The following is a 21,982-nucleotide window of genomic DNA, read 5'->3' as shown; positions in this document are numbered from 1 at the left end:
GAAAAAAAAAAAACTGTTTTAGTTGTTGCATCCTCAGAGTTTAAAGTCTAATCACATAAAGACCTGGATTACGTCTAATCTCCTGCTTCTAATTTAAGATAAAACTGAGGTTATTCGCCAAAAAAATCTCAGGAACATCGTATCTAACCAGAGACTTACTCCAGATGTTATAACCCTGGCCGGTTTCTGCTGAAGGGTTCTTGTGTTAAAAGGGAGTATTCATCCACACTTTCGCCACTGTACTTGCTCAAAGGGGGTTATGTAATTATTTGGGGTTTCTTTCTAATATTGTAGGGCAGGGGTCCCCAATCCCAGTCCACGAGGGCCGGTGTCCCTACAGGTTTTAGATCTCACCCTGGGTCAACACACCTGAATCACATGATTAGTTCATTACCAGGCCTCTGGAGAACTTCAAGACATGTTGAGAAGGTAATTTATCCATTTAAATCAGCTGCGATGGATCAAGGACACATCTAAAACCTGCAGGGACACCGGCCCTCGTGGACTGGGATTGGGGACCCCTGTTGTAGGGTCCTTACTTTACACTAAAAAGTGCACTGAGGTGACTGTGGTTGTGAACTAGTGCTATATAAATAAAATTTCCACTTTAGACGTAGGTCTGTCTTTAATCCACTTATTCAAGTCCAGAACATTGAGAACATGGAGAAAGAAAAACTTTCTGGAAAAACTGAAGATGAAGTAGTTAAACTACAAGTAAAATAGCAATAGATAAAATTAAAGTCTTTGAAATTTTGCTATAGCTTGCACATTTTGTTCCTAGTTGTTATTGGAAATGCTGATTAAACACTGATAAAATGTTCTTATTCTTACCTTTCATTTCACATTCTCATTGCTTAACTGTCAATCTACTCTTACCAGTAACAGTTTATGAAGAGATAAAATTAATATTGAGCAGAACTGAGTTAATCTTTTTGGTGCAGCCCTCTACAACAGTCCCAGTTTCCAATGTGCCCATTTTTTAAATGAATTAACACCTCAGCTTTAGAAATTCATGTAAAGCTTTGTCCTGATCTCCATATCTGAAGCTAATGTTGCATCTGAAGAGATTAAAAGATATGAATATTTATTCAAACTACAGTGACATTATCGGACAATTCTGATGATCACTCTTGTAAGATACAGTTTAACATAAACAATTATTTTTGTGTAGTTTGACAGTTTTCCTAATTAATTAAATTTGGATGTAAATAAAAAAAATCACAAAGCAATAAATCCGACATTTACAGACTGCATTAATGGATTTTATTAATGCTTCTCAGTCTATGCTGGAAGGTGAGTTTGAACAACATTTTACATGTTCTACATGTGTTTCTACAAAATAATCCATCTTCATTAATGGTGTAGCCGGTGTATCTGCTGAACTTATTGTTATAAATATTGAAAAGCTATTTATCCGTATTCTTTCCAAGAATGTGCTCTGAATGGATGGTAGTGTTTCCTATGTACTTAGGCTTCACTCTTTGATGCTTTACTGTTGAAAGTGAAATGGAAGGTCAATCTCAAGCTTTCCATCTCTGACTGTCACGTGGGCTTGAACTTCCTCAGAAGCTTGCTGCAGAACCCCGTGAACCATATTATTGAACTCACGTACTACATACATGAACACATTTATAATGTACTCGCACACCATGTTGAACTCCGTAGCAGAGATCCGGTCAACTATGTTCTTTAGGACCGTGACAAAGTTACGATAGAGATGATTGATATTGCCAAACATTTCATCTAAATAATCTGACTTGAGAGAGTCTACAAATTCCTGCAATTTCTCAACAATAGCCTCCAGGGTCTCACCTATTTTCACTAGCATTGTGTCAAGACTCTCCATGTTTTTTACAAAATTCACCATTTCCTCAAAGATTTTCCTGGAAATGTTTTTGACTTGATCTATGATCTGCCCTCCAGTGACTGCATCACCAACCGGCATCTGCATTTTCACATTGCTCAACCTTTCAACAGAAAAGTTATAGGCAGCCTCCATTTTTTCATAGATAATCTGAATGGTTACTTCTAGCATAGCAGCAATGCTGCTAGTTAGCTTCTTTAAGACCTCAGGGAGAGTGGTCATCTCATCTGACCCAGGCACTTTGAACCTGGTCTCCCTTAAAACCTTAATGACAGCATTTAGGAAGACCTGGACAGTTTTCTGGTATTGTACAATTATGTTCCTGAAGAAAATTGACAGCTGGCTCATTTGAACATCATAATTGGTTGCAGCATTATAGACTTCATTGATGTGGTTAATGACAGAGTCCTTTAACATCTCCATGTACCCTGTGAACTGATACTTGTCAGTAAAGTCTTTGAATGTTGAAATTATGGAAGGAAGTCTCATCTTGATCTGAGAGAGTATTGCTGTGGGTGTCTCCATGTTGTAAACAATCTGTAGATTCATCTTGTCGTTATCCTTGGGAGTAGATCTGATGACCAAGATGTCAACATCAACCTCTGGGGCAGACTAGAAAAAAAAAAAAAAAAAGAAAAGAAAAGAAAAGAAAGTAACATTTAGTAACCAAAATCTTAATTTATCGTTGTACTGACATTCTTCTTCTTCTTCTCCTTCTTCAGCTGCTCCTTTTAGGGTTCGCCACAGTGGCTCATCTGCCTTCATACCATACTATCCTTGGGATCCTCTTCTGTGTCACCAGCCCTCTCCATGTCTTCCTTTACTACATTTATAAACCTCTTCTGAGGGCCTAGTCTCTGGCAACTGCATCTTTAACAACTTTTGTTCAATATATCGACTATCCCTCCTCTGTACCATCTCAATCCTGTCTCTAACTTTGTATGTAAACCACACAACCTGCGTTGCCCCTAAAAATCTTGACATCTATTACCCATCTACACCTTGTTTTTCTTAACCCTTCCACTTGTCTCCTTCTCATTCACACACATGTGATCTGCGCACATCTCTCTGCCTAGCCATTTGATCCAGTGCCTTTCTTCCTTAGTGTCCATTGTATTAAAATGATCTTGCTAACAATACTTACAGGGTAACGGCCATAGACTTTTGCACTCATCTGGGATGGGACCGCACGACTGAACTGAAGGCCCAGAAGGCCAGTGGCTGGAGAAGATACTGAGGCACTGATACCATTGCTGTGTGTAGCATATTGAAGGTTCACATCAGTGAAAGTATGACTGGTGAAGTTCACGTTCAGTGCATGTTGTTGAACACTGGAACAAAAAGAAATATTGAAATCACAATTGTTCCTCATCTGTTGTTACATGCAAAAGATATAAAAATATGCAATTTACATATGAAAATATACAGTAAAGCATGAATTATAGCTTTGTGCATTTTCCTAAAATAACACATTTTAAAACAAACATATTGATTATTACCTCATAGCTTGCATGGCATGGTTGGCATTCATAGTCAGGTCAGCATGTGTCAGTGCGATTTGGCTAATCATGTTGAAAGCTTCATTCTCAAAGTTTACAGTAGAAGAAGCTATATAAAGAAATTTCATCAAATTTAGTGCTCAACAGTGCTTAAAAAAAGATAAAGACAGATAGAAGTTTTTAGGGAATTTTAATCAACTCACCATCCATGTTGTATTCCAAGATCACAAAAGCAGAGGTTGCAGAGGACTTGGCAACTGCTCTGATGACAGGAGCACGGCTTTCTACTTCAGCTGCCATGCTTGTAGTGTACAGTGGGCTGACAAGCGTAGAATTAGTAAAGATGTGCTGCTTGGTAGCTGTTACTTCAACAACAGTCTTCTCAGAGAGAGCAAAGTCACCCATGTTGGTTGGCTGAGACACGTCAATGTCAATATCAACAGTCAAGGAGGAGGCTGGTGCAAAATCCATTTTGGCTTGGGCAATATGCGTCCCTTTGGTATTGAAGTTGAACAGGTTTGCCTCATTGTTGCCAGTATACGTCAGCACTGCATACAAATGGCTCATGGAGGCTTCAATGGAAAGATTCTCATTTACATCCATATCAATGACTTTGGTTGTACCATGGTTAAACTTGGTATCAATAATAACATTAGAAGTTGAGCGCAGGGCGTCTTTATTCAGGAACACATTAGCTTCGTTATCTAGCATTCCATAAAGAAGGTAGTCTTCATAGACTGTGCCATCCATGTTTGCTCTAGTAGAGGACTCCATGGAAATATAATCAGAGGTTCCTTCAAGCTTCAGACTGTGGTCTGCCTCAGCCTTTCCAACAGTTTTGATCACAGGAATATTCAAATTACCACTTATCCTCAAGGTGGAAATGGCATTTGCTTTGGTTTTTGTGTGTGCATCCAGTTTTTGGTTTGCTTGCATGTCTAGTATTGGCAGGGCAATATTTGCAACTGTTGCCACAGAGACTTCAGTATCATAAGTATCAGCGCTCAGAGTGATGGTGCTGTTATGAGTTCCTGCAATACGAGTGTTTTCTAGGGACAGGGAGTTAGCCATCTTGAATCCCCTCTTGGTGGCAAGACTAGTAGTGCCAGCAAGTTTGACTTGAAGGTCCTCAAACATAGAGGTTGTGGTAGCTTCAAGACGGAACACAAGATCATCTTCTGTATACATTCTGGCATTAGCAATCAGATTAATAATGGCAGACTTGACAGACAGTTCTGTTATTAGATTGCCCACATAGGGAATTTGGATCAAGCCCATCATATCAGCAAGCGGGGCTGCCTTGCTTTTCTGGTAAACAATCTTAGTATTCACATCCAGAGACTGGTCAGTGGTAGTCAAAATGTTGTCCAATCCAGCCTGATCATACAAGTTCAGATCATTGATGGCAGGAGTATGAAAGTCAACAAAAGGCAGATCAATCTCAGGAATACTGATGGGGTATTTCAGAAAGTCAAGACTGGCCTCACTTTCCATGGCAGCGAAGATTCCAACTTCATTTACATTATTTTCAAGAGTGAAGTTGTACAAGATTTTGTACTGGTTAAAACGTGTCAGAATGACTGTATTCATCTTTTGACTGTCAGGACTGATGTGGGCCAAATAATCATTCTGTACTTCTATTTTAGCAGTCGAAAATTCAAAACTGTTGACCTTAACATTTCCTTTGTTTTGAAAGTCAAAGAAAAACTCACCAGGGTGAGCTATAACGCTTATTGCATTGGAAAGTCTACCAGTGACTGCACCATAGAGTTCTGTGTCTTTGTTTGCTTTCAACTCAACCTTCATGTCATGAAGGTTTGCATATCCAGATGCAACAAGAAGACTGTTCTTAATAATTGGTGCTTCTGCTTCATTGCGAACATTAAACTTGAAGTAGGAAAATGTGCTAACTTCAGCACTAATATGTTGTTTCATCTTTAACATGGAACAGTCTGTGTCACCACTGAAAGATATGGTGACAATGCTGGGAGAAAATGACAACTCTAACTTGCTGTTGTGGCTGTCATCACCATTAAACGTTCCTGTATTGTCAGCTGTTAGAGTAAGTGTGTAGCCATCTTGGCGAACAAGTGATTTCTGTTTTAGAGCTACCTCATTGCTGACAATGACATTCTTGTCATATTGAATGTCCACTAAATGTGTGTATGTTGTATCAAGAGAAGCAGTCATTCCCCCTTCCCTAGCAATAAAGGCTGTGTTTACAAAGGTAGAAGTGTAAGGTCTAGTAGTGACCTTAATTTCAGTCTTTGCTTGGGCCTGAGCTGATAGGCCATAGAGAGTCACAGATGCCTGATGTTCAACTCCAAGAAAATTGTGCCTGAACTTTACTGTCTCTCCAAAGACAACACGTCTCATTTTTGGGATTGCAATGCGAGCAGTGGAATCTAGTTTGTAATTGAGAATTTCAAAATTTGGAGAGTTTCCAATGGAAGTGAAAAATCCCTTGAATTGAGGCGTCATTGCATTCTCAGTTGCGTTCTTAAACTCAGCAGATGTCTCCATTGTGTAGATGGGAGTCTGGAATTTGAGTTCACCAAAGAGTTTACCAAAAGATGGGACTACAATTTCAGTTGGAATGGTTGGAAAGCTTATTTCAGGGACTTGAAGAAATTTGGCAAGTTTTTCTGTAGGGACTTGTGGAATTTTGGGGAATGAGATCTGAGAAAGAGTGATCTCTGGGAGGGTTACCTCAGGGATGGAAGGAAAGTAGTTCATCGTCAAATCTCCAAAGAAAGCATCCACGTCAAACATGCTAATCTTAAAGTTTACAATTAAATCAATAAGTTCAATAATTCTCTGCTTGATGTCATCAGTGGAGATTGTGGTGGCTTTAACAGTGTGTAACCCAAAGATAGTGAACTCGGGGATGTCAAGCTGAGTTGGGATATCAAGGCTTGTAATTTTGTCTTTGACAAGTTGGGCAACTCTCTTAAGAGTATTAAACACAACTTCATCGAAGATATCCATTAGAGTTTTAAAAACTTCAGCTACTTTGATTTCTCTTAAGTGTTCTGAAAGGTCTCGAACAGACAATAACACCGTATTGACAAAATCTCTTATTGCCCCAAGAAGAATTTCATGTTTTCTAATAATCTCATTCATGATCTGTGCAGACAGAGTAACAAACTCCTGTAAGTTTTTATAATCAAACGATTGAAGCTCTTCCACAATCATTTCAATAAACTTGTTAATTTCCTGAATTATTTCTTTTACTTCAGTTGTTTTCCAGTACTGGATAGTAAGCTCATGGGAATCCATTAAAAAACGATAAAATTTTATTATGTCAGTAGCGAGATTAGTGATGGTTTCGTCAATCTTGATCTTTTTCACGACCTCCACAGCTTTATCTAAGATTGCTTGAAAATTTTTGTCAGCTTCAAGCTTTGCAATCAGTTCACTTAATTTGGAAGTTATTGTGTTAAGCTTATTTACAACATCAAAGTCCTGAATAATTTTCTGAATAAAATCTGTTATGTGGCTGACAATTTCCGTGGGAATGTAGCTCGTTAATAACTCGATATGAGCTTTTAAGGATGACGTGAAGCTCTTTAGCTCAGCAACAAAAATCTCCAATGTTTCTTTTATACCTCGGAGGATTGACTGTAGTTTGGCTTTGATTTCATCCTTGCCAGCAATATCATGTAGGAATGCAAAGCTGCTGCCCTTTAGTCTTTCCAAGTCAAACACTTGAATGATTTCTCCTATGGTTTCAGTTGCATATACAATAATGGGCTCGATATCATATTCCTCATTAAGGTTATTCAGCCATTCCTGGATTGCTTGAATGGTGGTTTCAGGGAAATTGCCACTAAAAATAGTTTCATTCACCACATCAACAAAGTTCTGGATGTAAACAGAGAGATTAGCTAGTAGTTTCTTAATAGTAACATTTAGGTTCCTCAAAAATGTTTCCACATCATTCATGGAGATAGTATATTTATGAATTAAATGACTGAAAAGCTCTTTCAGTTGAATTATCTTGCCTTCTATATTCAATTCAGTAAGTAGGTCACTTATATGTTGCGGGAGAGCCTCAACTTTAGCCCTTATATTATCATTGTTGATGTAGTGCTGCAGTTCATCTACAACATTCAAAAGAAATCCCTTGATGTGTTCCAGGAGGGCAAACAGATTTGGAATCTGAATTATGTGACTATCTGTGTTCTTGTCATATTTGAGTAAGCCAGAGACAGTGAACTCCTGGTTGTCTGTGGAAGCTGTGTTAATAATGTTTGTAAGGATTGTACTAGAAACCTCAATTCCAGTTGTCTCAGCAGTGTTATAAACGTCTATGTTCTGATCAAAGGTGTGCTCATTCATTTTAGACTTGAATTTAAAACTAGTCCTTTGCTCTTGGAGTGACAAAGTAGTAATCATCTTGTTGTCAAATGTAGTCTCAAGGGAAAACCCATTACTCAGTTGATGGGTTACGGATGCCCTGCCTTCATTTGAGCTGGCAAGAGCCATGGGCTGAGCTCTAAAGAGAAACTTATTGTAGATCTGGGCACTCTCTCTTCCATAAATGGCCATATCTCCTTCAGCATTCAATATGGCATCCAAGTTGAAATCAAAAGGAGCAATATTGCAACGCACAGTGTGGCTTAAGCGCACCGGTTGTGAGTGAAAGCGGACATCATTGGTAATCATGGCAGCAAGGCCGACAACTTCAACTTCAGTGTTGTGGTTCATGTGAGTTCCAAGGAATTTTCCAGTCGTGCTGCACTTTGCATTAGCACTCATGTCACCATAACTGATCTGATAGGTGTGCTTGAGCTCTTCTTCACCATTGTTGGCTTTCAAAACTCCACTCAGATCCATCTTGCCAAGCCCTGCCTGCAGCTGTGCCTGATTAATAAAGTTAGCACTCAGGAGATTTAGATTGTTGTTAACATTTGAAGAAACGCTGTGGGGGTTCAGGTCGAAGGCGATATCATGAGTGTAAGAGGCATAATCCCTTGCAGAGGCTTCAGCCTTTGAGTTGAAGTTAAGGCCGGAGAGAGTTAAGGTCAAATTGTTGGTGTTGTCAACCTTGATTTCATACATCGCAGCCCTGTTGGTAATGGATAGAGTAGCTCTTGTAGCATCAACCTCGGCATCAAAGGTGTTTTCCATGGACAGCGGGCTATGGAGAGTAGTTGTTCCTTTTGTGGTGAAACCATCTTTATTCATTCTCAGAATGACCTTATGAGTAGCCTCATTTTCAAGAAGCTTCACATTGGCATCACTATTTATAGCCAGACCATTGACATCAAGAGAGGCGGTCAGCAAAGAGTAAACATGATTTTCAGAGTGGTCTGTGTTTGTTTCCATCCTCAAGATGACTTCACCAGCACCAGCAAAGGCTTCTATCTGATTTTGCATCTTCATGCCAAGAGCAAGGACATTTGCAGCACATATCAGTTTCACTCTGCTATCTCTGATAGAAAGCTCAGCATTGTGAGTGATGATATCAAAGGCACTGGTTTTAGACGCAACTGAGACTTCCCCATTGATATAGGTTCCTGTAATTAAATTCAGGGCCTTAACAAGTGTGGAATCTACCTGAAAATTAGAATCAAACTTTACTTCTGGCCTGAATGGGAAGATGGTTAAGGACTGGATTGAGAGAGTCTTGCCATAAATGGGTCCAGCTTCAAATGCCACCTGAAATTTGTTGTCTACAGACATTTCCTCATGTTTTATTCCAGCCATACCAGTGTGCTCTGTGACAACACTGAGACCAAGTGGACTTCTGGCTTCTATCTTGGTGTTTGTTTTCAAATTAATTGCATCAGAGATGATTGCATCTTCAACAATGCTAATCCTGGCTTCAACGAATTTGTGGGCCAAAGAACTTTCAAATTGGGCTTTGATGGAATCGGTAGTGGCGACTTTTCCAGAGCCTAGATTAAAAAAACACACACAAGGACAAAAAACAAAAAAACTGCTTAATTGCTGACTAATAACTTCAGAATCCCTATGGTGACTACTTTACCAGAAAAGATCCATTTGCTTGTATACAATATCCATATATACATCAAGAATCTCTTGAAAACTATTCCGACACAAAAAACAGCACTTCATTTGAACTACACATTAGCGACTTTAAATTTATCAGTGATCTTCAGTGTGAAGTACCTTCAAGCTCTATTGAAAGAATGTCAATTGGGGAGGTTCCTTTGATGACAAACTTGGCTGAGTAGCTTTGTGATTCGTCTTGGTCTACGCCGAAAGCCACAGAGGCCTCTGTGTCATATAAGTTGCTTTTCATCACTGTTGAAACCTCAGCTCTACCAAACAAGGGAATAGATAGCGTGATGCTCTCAGGAACAACAAACTCTGGGATGGAAATCTCCATAGAGGGGATTTCCAGTCCATACTGCTGTAGAGACAGGCCTGGTGTGGTCAAAGCTGGTGGGAAGTTAAGCTCTTCTGTTGACTTTCCTCCAAGTGGCACAGGGATAGCAATTGTGAAGCGATTATTGTTTATGTAATAGATGGCCGTTGCCTCACTATTAAAAAGACAAAAGTAAATATCTGGTTGTTTAGGGAGAAAAATTAGACAGTTTTAATATTTACCATGAGGTTTAACAAACTTACGTATTCAGGAATAGTGTCTCTGGTAGGGAAATCTCTGGCATGTCAGGCAATCTGAAGTTCCGAATGTAAGGGAAATCAGCACCATACTTTTCCATGTAATTGTTTGCTGCCTAAAAACAGATAACCATTATTATATGCACTGTTACAAAATTTCCTCTGGGATTAATTAAGTACTCTGATTCTGTTTTTGAGTTCATGTTTTTTTAAGAAAAACATCTGTATAATTGAGGAAATATGTATGTACCTCCACAAACTTCTTGAAGATATGACGAACTTTCATGTCAGTTTGTCCCACTTGCATGTCAAGAAGATCATTGCCATAATTTTTAATCAAGTCGCCCTTAGGCAACATGGTGGTCTTGGCGTTCACATCCGACTTGACCTCAACCTCAATTTTTGTGGCATCTAAAATGATAAAGAAGAGAGCACTGAATAAAATCCAGAACAACTTTATGAGAAAAATCAAATTCAGATTGTTTATTTTAAAGATTATATCATAACCTGCATATAGCTATTAGAAATGTGTCACTCTGTCTTGATCATAGTTGCCTTTAAATGGTCAGTAAAACCATCTTTTAGGCTCCAATTATTAACTATGATTTTCAAAGTGACAGATATTTCTACAGATAGGAGGATGTCATTTTTCATACCTTGATACAAAAAAGCAACAATATGCAACTGTTAAATAACTTGTGACGGGACATTTAGAACACTGTAACTGAAAAAGCAATTTACCATATTTGATATTGATTTTCTGTTGAGAGTTGGCATCCATGACCTTGATTTCACTCTCAAGCTCCAGTTCCACTTCTTCATCACGTTTCATTGTAGCTGTGACAGTAGCATCAGCACTGACTGATGGGACCACAAGTTGGACTTGGAGCATACCTTCCTTCATAGCCTTCAGACTGAAAGAACATATACATTTTGCTGTTAATGATAGCAGTGAGATTAAAAAAATATTTGTCAGTGATCTGTAGTTGCTTTCTTACTTGGCACGACCAACCAGGGAGAGCTGAAGAACATTTTTGTTTAAAAAATTGAGAAAGATGGCGTGAGTTCCTCTGCCCTTCGTGTTTCCATCCACAACACCCAGCCTAACTCCAGCCTCCACATCGTAGTCAGGGATCTGGATGTCAGCACTGATGACATGCCTCCTTCTGTTATATTTCATGACTGCTGTGGCTTCTGTTGGCTCTGCACCTGTTGTTGACCAATTGAATGACTAAAGTTACAGTTACATCCATAATTTGTTGGACAACAGAATGATGGAAAGATAAAAGTATGGAAAGGAAAGAAAAAGCTCATAATCCAAAGCATGCCACATAATATGTAAAACCTATTGGAGGCAATGTTATGGGACAGGTTTGCAGGGTTGCCACTGATTGTACAGGTCTTCACAGTGCAAGTGGATAATTACAGTTATGGTAGTTTGTCCAATCAACTTTGAGCTGTTGAAAATGGAGGATTATGTATGACAACCTCTGCAATTTCTAAGCAGTTAATGCAAAACTTGTTAAAACCCTTTGAATTAAAGCATTCAAATTTAAAATCCACTGTGGTGGTGTAAGAAGACAAATTTATAAAAATGTTGTCTTTGTCCAAAAAATTATGATTTAACTGTAAACAAATCAAAAGAAGAAAAAAAATCAAATATTGTACATTACCGTCAGCTTTTAGAATAAACTTCAAGGAATCAACTTTCTGCCGGTCATTGTCTCCCTCGCTGAGGAGTTCATAGGCAATAGTGGCTGTGTACTCTGAAACTTCACCAGTTGGGTGCAGCTCCACAACATATCTGTTAGGTTAAATTGACAGTATTTATTTATGAAATAATTACATTTAAGAGACAGTTATTTTCTGGTGGTTAAGAATATTTTACAAACTTGCTGTCTCCAGTGAGGGGGAAGTAGGGCACTGTCTCCTGAGAGGAAGCGTCAATGTATTGCAGAGCAGTGCAGTATTTCATTCCCACAAAGGCAGGACTACACTCACTAACATCAACCTTGTCCCTCACCATAGGAGGGATGGTCTTCACCTCTGATCCCGTCACAGCCACAAGGTTGTTTCTAAGTAGGAATTGTAGCAAAGGAAAAATATAATTCTGTCCTAAATGAATTTAATCAAAGATACATATAAACAAAGCTTTGTTTATTTTACTTTGACAAACATTGGCCAGTTTACAATTCAAGATAAGATTTAATCAGCTGTTTTCTCTGCATTCATATTGGAGAAAAGTTACATAATATATAAAAGGTCTAGCTCTCGCTTACGTAATTTTGATGAGCTTTGTTGGACTTGTTGGAGCAGGGATGGTCAGCTTAATATTATCACGACCAAAGGTGATCTTGGCATTCAGGCCACTCTCATGGAAAATGTTGGTGTGCATTTCTAATCCAGAGTTGACATATTCAGGGATGTGAGAGCCAATCTGAGTTGCAAACTCAATACCAGCAGAGGGCATGAAGGTCACTTCACTCTGTGTGGAAACAGGAGAAAGGTTAACACCTGTGATGATGTGGTGAAAAAAAATGACAGGTGGCATTTAAATATATTTATGGAGAATTACCATGTCACGAGCAATCCTCAGTCCACCCTTGATACCGGGTGTAAAAGTACCAGAGAGTGCAATCCTCAGAGGCACACCGGTGACAGTAGGCAGGAAGAACTCATTGTCCATGAAGATGTAGTGGGCAAAGATTGTGTTGTCAGAGTTCACCATTAGTGCTCTGATTAACTGTGGAAAATAAAAACACGTATAATAGAATCTTTAAATCATTAGCAATTGATTGCTCACTGTGAATGTCCTTTAACTTTATCTTACATCAGTTGGGAACATCTTTAACATGTTGTTGATCATCGTAGCAGCAGAGTAGGCTATCTCCTCCATTTCACTGGTCTTCAGATATCCCAGCTCATTTCCCAAAAGTCTCAGATAAACCATTGCCTCTGGAGACTGCATGGTCTTCAGCTCTCTCACCAGTTTGTTGAGATTTTGTCCGATCTCCTTCATCAGGTTCTAGGAGGCCAAAATATAGGCAAACAATTTAAAAAGTTACCCACTGAAAGAGTTCATAATTAATTTAAAGTCTGACTAACGTAAAACAGATTGCTCTTCAATTCAATTCAATTCAATTCAATTCAATTTTTATATAATGCCTAATCACAGCAGCAGTGGTCTCAAGGTGTATTGTAAGGTATTATAAGGTAGAGACCTTAATATAGAGAAACTCCAGTAATCGAACAACCCCCTTTGATCATGCACTTGGCAAAAGCAGGAAGGAAATCCTCCCTTGTAACCGGAAGAAACCAGGCCCAGGGAAGAAGAAATAAGTGTATAAACTAGTGTTTCAGCATCACTCTCGGGCAGGATTTTCCTATTTTTTTTTTAATGATCTTGCACTAATGTAAGAAAGAAGTCCTACATATTTATTTAATATACAGACTGAAGGACATATCCTTGTTAGAAATTACCATAAGAGTCCTCAGTGTCACTGGAGGTCAATGCCATTCATGCAGTTATCTTATTAGAGACCATTTTTCTAAGGTTTTTAAGTTTTATATCAGTTTAGAAGTAGGGAATGGATAGAAAGAGCTGGGTATCATCTGCATCTGCATAGCAATGAAAATGTAGGAGCAATGTAATGTAAACAGAATTGGTCCTAGCATGGAACCCTGTAGAATTCGTAATTTACCTCAGCGTGTGAGAAGACTCCCCATTTACATAAACAAATTGGAATCTATTAGATATGATTCAAACCACTGTGGCACAGTACCTTTAATTCCTACAGAATGCTCTAATCTTTTTAATACAACACTGTGCTCAACAGTATCAAGGGGTATAAGGATGGGGTGGAGAGAACAGGAGGAGAGAAGATGCAGATATGTGTGTAGACCAGAGATGGGCGTTAACGCGTTAACGCGTTACTGTAATCCGATTACTTTTTTCAAGTAACGAGTAAAGTAAGGGATTACTATTGCAAAAACGGTAATTAGATTACCGTTACTTTCCCGTAAGCACACTGCGTTACAGCGTTACTAAAACCGTGATTTTTTTTGCGAGAATGTCTCATGACAGTGACGTAAGCGAGTGCGACGTTTGTGACAACAGCTGTGTGCAGATCAACAGTGGATCATATATCGAGTGTGGGAGAGAGTATGAACATGCAGCGTTCAAAGCGTGGAAGTACTGACCTTATTTTGAGTTTGATTCCATAAAAAGTGACAAAAACATTAGTGTCCATTGTGCGTGGGAAGAAAACTTCTTTTTACAGCGAAAAAAACCCCTAAACTTCCAAGCAAGCACCGAGTGCGCTACGACGTAATGGGAAATTCACAGAGAAACTCGCGGATTCTTCAACTGACCGCTGCGGCTCACCTGCACCAGGGTAAACCTCCGCCTACCCCACTCCTGCTTTACAGGTGAGAATAGAGCAACAGGACCGCTAGTCTTTGATTTTATTTATTTTCTGCTGTGTTTTACTTGCATCTATTTGAAAGAGTGAGTGTAAACAAAAAAAATATATTTTATTTTATTTTATGTGCTGGAATGTGCAGAAAATAGGTTTAAATGTTAAACAAATTTCTTCCAGTCAGAGAATGTTGCATATAATTAATTTTTTTAAAAGATTAAAACTAATAAAACAAGTTTTAAAAAGAGACTTTTCCATTTGATTACATTTTATATGATGGATTATGCAGAAAAAGTAGAATTGGGCTGAAAGATCTATTTCTTTATCACCTATTCAGGTTGTAAATTGTGTTTTTAAAAAGTAACTAAGTAATTAATTACTTTTGAAAATAAGTAATCAGTAAAGTAACGGGATTACTTTTTGGGGGAAGTAATCAGTAATTAGTTACTGATTACTTTTTTCAAGTAACTTGACCAACACTGGTGTAGACTGCAATTCTGCTTCCTGGTCTAAATTCTGCATAGTCATGTTTTTGGGGATTTAATACATTTAGCCAGATTTCTAGAAATCAGAGTTGCTTTGTCTGAAGCGGGATGGATGCTATCCCTTCTAACAAGACCAGGTTTTCACCAGAAAGTTTCCTAATTGTCTATAAAACGCACATTGTTTTATGGACACCACTCAGATAGAGGGCAATTTAAGGACAACATGTAGCTGTCACATGTCACTCCTGATCTGATTGGGGAGGGAAACAGAGAAAGCTAGAGTCCAACATGTGTTAGCAACGTTACACACCAGATGTCAAATTTATGGAACTGGGAGTCAATAAATTATAATTTTACTAAATCTACGTTTGTCTTTAGAGAGCAGTTTCAGGGTTCCTTCAATGTCGCCTGCTCTGGCCCCAGGAAGATAACTGACTATTGCTGCAGGTGTCTCTAACATCACACTTCTCAAAACAGATTCACCAATATCCAGAGTTTGTTCCTCAACGTGTGTGTAGGTTTCTGTTTAGGATCAAGTTTCCTCCTTGTGGTCCCCTAGCCAGCCTGTTTTCTATGGCTGCTCGGGACAGTCGGCTGGGGGAGGGCGAATGGTGGCTAAGCTACCCTCACCTGCACTGACTGCTGGGGCCAGGCTAGCTACAGGGTTTTCTAGGTTGTGGTGAAAGGTGTCCAACTGAAATACCTGTCTTTTTAGCTGGTCCGTCTTGAAAGCAGGGATCACGTTCTGCATGACCTCGCGGATTCTTTGTGGCATGTTGTCAGACACAAAATACATAGTCTGCATGGCAGTGTCAGGGAAGAATCCATTTTCTCCAAACAAAGCTTCAACAGTTGGCTCAAATCCTGTCCCCTCCATACCGATCTTCAAAGGTGACAGATTTATTCTGTTAAACCGAACATTTCAAAACAGTGTCTGAATTTGCAGTAAATGGCCCAAAATCATTACCTCCACCATGTCAATGTCATAGCCAAATGCCTTGAGAGTCATTTCAAGCATGACCTCCTTGGGCAGGTAGCTTGTACCCTCAAAGATCATATTGCCCTCCAAAGATCCAAACTTATAGTTGCGAGAGAACTTTGTGGGGTCCATAATGGGCCCAATCTCATTACCCTGAATGGCATCCTGAAGCTTATGTCTCAGCCTGTAGAAAAAAAATAGTCGAGTTATAGTGACCAAATTAGAATAACAACTTTCTAATTACCAATAATTCTCACTTACGCTTGAGTCTCTGACCCAGATGAGGACAAAATGTTGGTAATGTGGGAGATGACAAAGCTCTTGACTTGTTGGTCCTGTATATTGGGCAAGGCATTCACCACCCGGGCAAGTTCACTTAGCTGAGGATTTTTCATAAGTACCAGATATGCAGCAATACGTTTTTGCATGGGACTAGTGCTGTCCAGAAGAACCTGCATAAACTCCTCTCTGCCCTGTGCCCAAAGTACATAAAAAAAAATTAGTGTAAAAAAAAAGTCATTATATGGGTCTGACTAATTGTCTGACTTGAAAGGAGACCAAATTTAATGACATGCTGCATTGGTAGAGTGTTGGTTAAAAGTTTACATGTACTCGTTATTGGCATGAATGTCACAGTAATTTGGGACTTGTAATGCTTTCTTTGAAATGTTCTTTTTCCAGGTTGGAATGATTGTACAACATACATCTTTCAAGTCTTTAAAAAACAAGATTTGGGGACACAAATTTGAATTTATTTCGGATTTTCTATTATCTACACAGGATCAAACATATGCATACAAGTATAAATACACCCCAATAAATATTTTATTAAATGTCCCTTAGAAAGATGCACCTCAAATATACTTTTGGTAGTTTATTGGCATTTAAAGGAATCATTAAACTCATAAAATTAACATGACATTCATGCCCATGATGTAGAAAGACAAAAGAGATGAGTAGAATTGTGAAGAAGTGCTCACAGTGTATGTATCCTAACTCATTCTGAGTAAGGATATTTTTAATTACAGAGATATTGCACAGATGCAAGCAGAAAGAGGTCTGAGATATTTGTCTAATATTCACACTGACGGACATATCCTGGTCAAAAGGTAAATTCAGGAGAAAACATTACAAGTCATGTGTCATCTGGCTTTATCCATAAATAAAGCTGGGTGTCATCTGCATAGCAATTAAATTGTATGTAGTGTTGTCTAATAATGTTACCCAAGGGAAACATGTATGTTGTAAGTTCGCACAGAACTCTGTCGAGTTTCATGAAAGTTTCATTTAATACTCCTGCCATGTGATAATTTTTATAATACATTTTTGTGATCACTCATATCAGATGCTACACTGAGTTGCAACTCTTCACTAGTGCTCTATCTGTGCTTTGTTGCACTGTAAATCCTGACTGAAATTCTTCAAATAAACAATTTCTGCAAGTGATTAGGTAACTATTTGAGAACTACTTTTTCAAGAATTTCTAAAATAAACTTTTTTAAATAGGTTACCTCCTCAGGGAGAGGGGTCAGCCTGTACACTTGAATTGCAGCTTGTTGCACGACCAGAGAAGCTGTAGGTTTGTTCACACAGTTGATCACAGCAGTCCTGAGTGCTGGACTAGCAGGTACCACAGCTGGAGCCATGTTTCCAATAACCTAAGATAAAAAGTAAAGCAAATAATCAACACATGAAGAAGAATATAAATTCATACATGCTTCAACATGCTCATACAGGTGAGATCATGATATCTTGTTTTGTAATGGGCAATTTTAGCGTGTTGCTCCAAAGGATCTACCCTTTAAATGTATATCATCGAATTCTGTTTATTTTACTATAATACATGAAATCTGTGTCTGTGTGTGTTTGCTTGCTTCTGTGGTCGCGAACTCCTGCAACACAATCAGGAGTTGAGAAAACAAATAGGCAGACAGGTACAGCTGAGAACCCTAAAGGTTCAGTATCAGATGTTACATTGTAATCATTGTTGCCTAGCAACCACCTAGCTAATAAAAACATTGTATCATCAAGATTCAATATGTATTGATATATTTTTGCTTCAAACAATCATAATTATCATAAAAGTAATTCTCTAACTTTATTTCTACAGTAACAGTATTTTAGTTTGAAGTTATGGGCAGAATACCTACCCTGAGTGTCATAAAGGTTTTGTCTTTGTCTCCAGAGCAATCACCCAACTGGGAAGCCATGAACTCAGCAACAGAGTGAATCTCAGGAATTTGCCTTCCTTCAGACTTGTAAAACCTGTTAAAAGAAAAAACACAATATTTAGCCTCTAAAATGTATTTCACAAAGAAAGAACTAGTAAAATATTATCGATAAATCTTCCCTTGAATAAAGTCTGATTTAATTTGCTTACCTCTTTACAACATTGCTCAGAGCATACATGACAGGCTTGCTGGGTTTGTATTTGGCCATCTCGAGCATATCGTGGATCAAGAGTGCAGAAGGATTGGACACGAGTCCCAAAGCAAAGACAGTCGCATCAACCTCAAGAGCGTTGGTGTCAAAGGTCCTGAGGATCTTCATGATGGCACTGCTGCATTCAGGCGTTCCACATTGAGCCAGTACCTGGTAGGTGAGGACTCGGGATACCGCAAGAGCCTCAGGGAGTGCCGCGCTCAAGGTTTCTGTTTTCATTCCACGGACCGTTGAGACAAGCTTGTGGAACAGGGGAGCCCTCTTCTCACCCTCGTTCTCAGACAGAGTGTCCAGTTCTCTCAGGAGATTCAGAACTGCATCTTTATTCTGTACAAAACTCTTGTCCTCAACAGTCTCCATGTGGAGATCCTTGACAAGGACACCTTAGCAGACAAACAAAAAGATTATCATGAGTCTGCACTACATTGTGGTTATAACAAATCAAAACAAAGCAAATTAAACAAAAAAGGCTTACTGTGAGCAAAGATTCTGTCATTGTGAGGAGAAACTTTAACCAGGGTGAGCTCTTGCTTTCCGACATTGGCAACTCCATATTCTCTCCTTAAATATAGAAAACAGGGATAAAAACAAAACAAATGCATATCCCTGTGTGTACTTAAATAGCAGAGCATTCAATAGAGTCTAGTACAAGGTTTGACTTACTTATATGAGAAGGGAATGAGGATGTGGTTCTCGGTGCAGGACCCAAAGGTCATGTGTTTTTTCTCATTGTCAAACCTGTAATTGCAGGTTTGGGAGCTTCTGATCAGCTGAGCAAGAGGGTAGTGCTTAAAAGTTATAGATGAGGATGTTAGCATTGTGGATATTTGTGTTGGCACATTTTTGTGTAATCTTTTGCAAAAGTAAAGGCATTACAATTTTTTTTTTTTTTTAAAGATACTCAATTCGGCTTTTCTTTCCATTATAGCTCAAATTTAACCACCAGTGTGTTAAGACACATTAATACCACAGTACAACGAACAAAGGTAGAGTTTCTCTTTTTATTTGTCATAGTGTTTAAAGTTTTCAGCTCACAGCTTGTCTTTGAGTGCCTTACCATGCCGGTGATAAGAGCCAAGGGGCTGGTGTGATCTCTCATTGGGACAAATTTGTCACATCTGGACAGATCCCTGTTTAGGCTGACGTCAGTTGCAATGTCTTCTCTAGCATTGACTGTGTAGTGGGTCTTGCAGTTGCCGTGAATTGTAGGCTGCAGCGAATATGGTAAAGATTAGATGAACTAAATAAAGATGTATAATATATGATTACGAAACCATTTTTAATAAATATAAAATGTGGTTTAATGGTGATATTTTTAATCCAGCTTTGTTGCACTGTGTATTTCCTTGTTAAAGTGTTGTACCATATTCTTGTTCTTGTCTTCTTCCAGCACAGGAACAGCCAGTGCAGAGATGATACCCCTCTTAAAGTTCAGGACAGTTGTTGTTTCACCGTCCTCAGGGTACAGTTTCACATCATACAAACCCTCAATCGCGACCCTCAGGGGATACCTTTAAAAAAAAAGTGCACAGTCTCCAAATATACCACTTTTTTTTTTCAATGGTTTAAATTATCATGGAGAAATTACATACTTTTCCATTTCAGCAGCAAAGGCATCAGAGCTGGGGCTGTTGGCAAACACAGGGTTACCCTGTGTGTCCGTGTCAACAACTTCACTCAGGCTGCAGCCAGTAGTGCGCACAATGAAACTACAAGTCTGAGGCACTTCAATTTCAACCTGTGAGAGGAGGGAAATTTCTTTTTCTGAAATACATGGAATGGAAAGGGGAAAACTGATGATTTAGCATCATCGTGAGGTGTTTCTCATACCTTGCAGGAAGCCTTGTGTCCATTCTTGAGATGTGAGGCTCCGTTGATAGCATTCAGAGATTCAGCTTCATATTGGTATTCATACTTGTGTAGGCTCTTGTACCTTTGAGCCACTAGGAGAGATGAGATTAGAGTAATGAGAAATAATTTATTAGTTATCTTTTGGAATCTACTGCTACTGTGCAAACTTGATGTCAACATCAAAATGAACTTACAGAGACAGGTTGGTTGATCACGATCTTGTGCAACTGGAAAACAAAGATTAATCATTTGCTTTAGCACCTGTAATACAACTAAAACGCAGTGCACTACAACTTAAACCCATCTACCAAGCCTAATAATAACCTAGCAAGGATTTACACATAGGTGAGTACCATCAGATGTTTTGTTTTCCCAATTTTTGTACTTGTTGCATGTTTTTTTTTTTTAACCTGCATTTAACAATTCTGCAAAGACTACAGTACACTGATATCTATTGCAACCTTTTCAACACTGTAAAAAATACTTTTTTAAACTGAAAGAATTTAGGAACTACTCACAAGTCAAGGCAGATGTACTGAAGAGCAGCAAAAGGCAGAGCTTTGAGTCCCCCATGATTGGTTCGTTGAAGCCCCCTCCTTTTGGGTCAACGAGCACTCCGAAATGAGACTGATTTTTTTGTACTTCAGCTTGAGGCTTTTATACTCTCAGGTGGGCCCTGTTGGGAGACTGGGAGGCACAGACAATTCTTTGAATGCTCAAAGTCCACCCGACCCTCTTGTGTGTGGAGGGACAAAGGCAAAAGGGTTTAAAACACACTTAGAGCTAAAAGACGAGACATGGAAAACGGATGTATTGTGTTAAAAAAAATCTTCTATTATTAATGTGGTTTGTCATTCACTGATTGGATATTAAGGGTTTGTCTTAAGAGATCATCTAATAGCTACTAATTACTTTTCGTGTTGTTTTTATTCTTCACGCTGTTACATTCTTAATAGTGTGCTAATAACCCACCACCAACAATTCATATTATTTCTTACACTTTCCAGTTAGTGATTGTGAATGCGTATGTGATAAAGGCATAGATTTAATGAGCAATTCTACACTCTAAAATACTCCAGTTGATTCATAGACAGAGAGATTGCACACATTAAAATTGAAAAAATTGAAGATTAAAAAGGTAGCATTAATTGTCTAGTGTTACTTTGTTTATTTAACTTACTGCTTCATCTTTAGGCTACAGTGACTGGTAAAAACTGCCTTAAAAACACTTAAGTTAGCAAAAAGTCTTAGATTATATAACATAATAAATGCACTCCTGTACATATTTGCACTATACACATTGTTTAAAATGGCAATGTTGCTTTACATGTACTTTTTACAGTCAAAAACCAACCAACCAACCAATAAAAATAATAATACTTACAGTGTAATGACGTTAGATGCTTGTTTTTCTGCTCCACAGCCCAAAAATGACAACAGCAAAAACATTTGCAGACCTTGATTTGGGTTGGGACACTGAACTTTGAGCTACAAAGTTTCAAAGGTTCATGCAAAATTTGATTAGTTGTTTGAATAGGGTCTGCTATTCTGTTTGTGGCATGAAAGGCACATGCAATAAATAAACAGTAATAACCTTGAGCTGTCTTAAGCATTATTATTATTTTTTGTAAATGGTGTTTACTTCAATCATTTATATTGCACTATATTAAACATTTCCCATTACTATACAAATTCTTGAAAACATGAAATTGTCTTTTTTTATTTGTGCACTGATCTCAGAGTTACATCTAAACATTGTGTAATGGTCTGTTGCAATATATATCCTGATCAGTACTTTTTGTTGGATGCTGATAATGTTTGAACTAACACAGAGTCCAAAGGGAGCTTAA

At 38.5% G+C, this 21,982-nt stretch overlaps 1 protein-coding gene across 1 annotated transcript; it reads right to left on the bottom strand.

Moving 5' to 3' along the window:
* Nucleotides 1-620: 620 nt before the first annotated feature.
* Nucleotides 621-21,629, bottom strand: apobb.1 (apolipoprotein Bb, tandem duplicate 1). Its single transcript, XM_084952945.1, has 29 exons — nucleotides 21,517-21,629; nucleotides 20,651-20,819; nucleotides 20,327-20,359; nucleotides 20,112-20,224; nucleotides 19,874-20,019; nucleotides 19,645-19,792; nucleotides 19,339-19,491; nucleotides 18,945-19,069; nucleotides 18,757-18,842; nucleotides 18,220-18,664; nucleotides 17,990-18,104; nucleotides 17,351-17,497; nucleotides 16,101-16,312; nucleotides 15,828-16,023; nucleotides 15,564-15,743; nucleotides 12,788-12,982; nucleotides 12,533-12,700; nucleotides 12,237-12,442; nucleotides 11,850-12,032; nucleotides 11,631-11,761; nucleotides 10,956-11,166; nucleotides 10,699-10,871; nucleotides 10,208-10,368; nucleotides 9,964-10,073; nucleotides 9,502-9,875; nucleotides 3,567-9,266; nucleotides 3,364-3,472; nucleotides 3,009-3,195; nucleotides 621-2,476 (listed from the first exon to the last, which is right to left on the bottom strand). The coding sequence occupies exons 2-29, from the start codon at nucleotides 20,703-20,705 to the stop codon at nucleotides 1,490-1,492; spliced, it is 11,049 nt and encodes a 3,682-aa protein (XP_084809071.1). The 5' UTR covers nucleotides 20,706-20,819; nucleotides 21,517-21,629; the 3' UTR covers nucleotides 621-1,489.
* Nucleotides 21,630-21,982: the final 353 nt, after the last annotated feature.

Source organism: Perissodus microlepis, chromosome 15 (assembly GCF_051167445.1).
Source record: "Perissodus microlepis isolate ML-2025 ecotype Zambia chromosome 15, ASM5116744v1, whole genome shotgun sequence".
NCBI lineage: Eukaryota > Metazoa > Chordata > Actinopteri > Cichliformes > Cichlidae > Perissodus > Perissodus microlepis.
The sequence above is the reverse complement of the archived record's forward strand: the minus strand, read 5'-3'. Positions and strand labels throughout refer to the sequence as shown.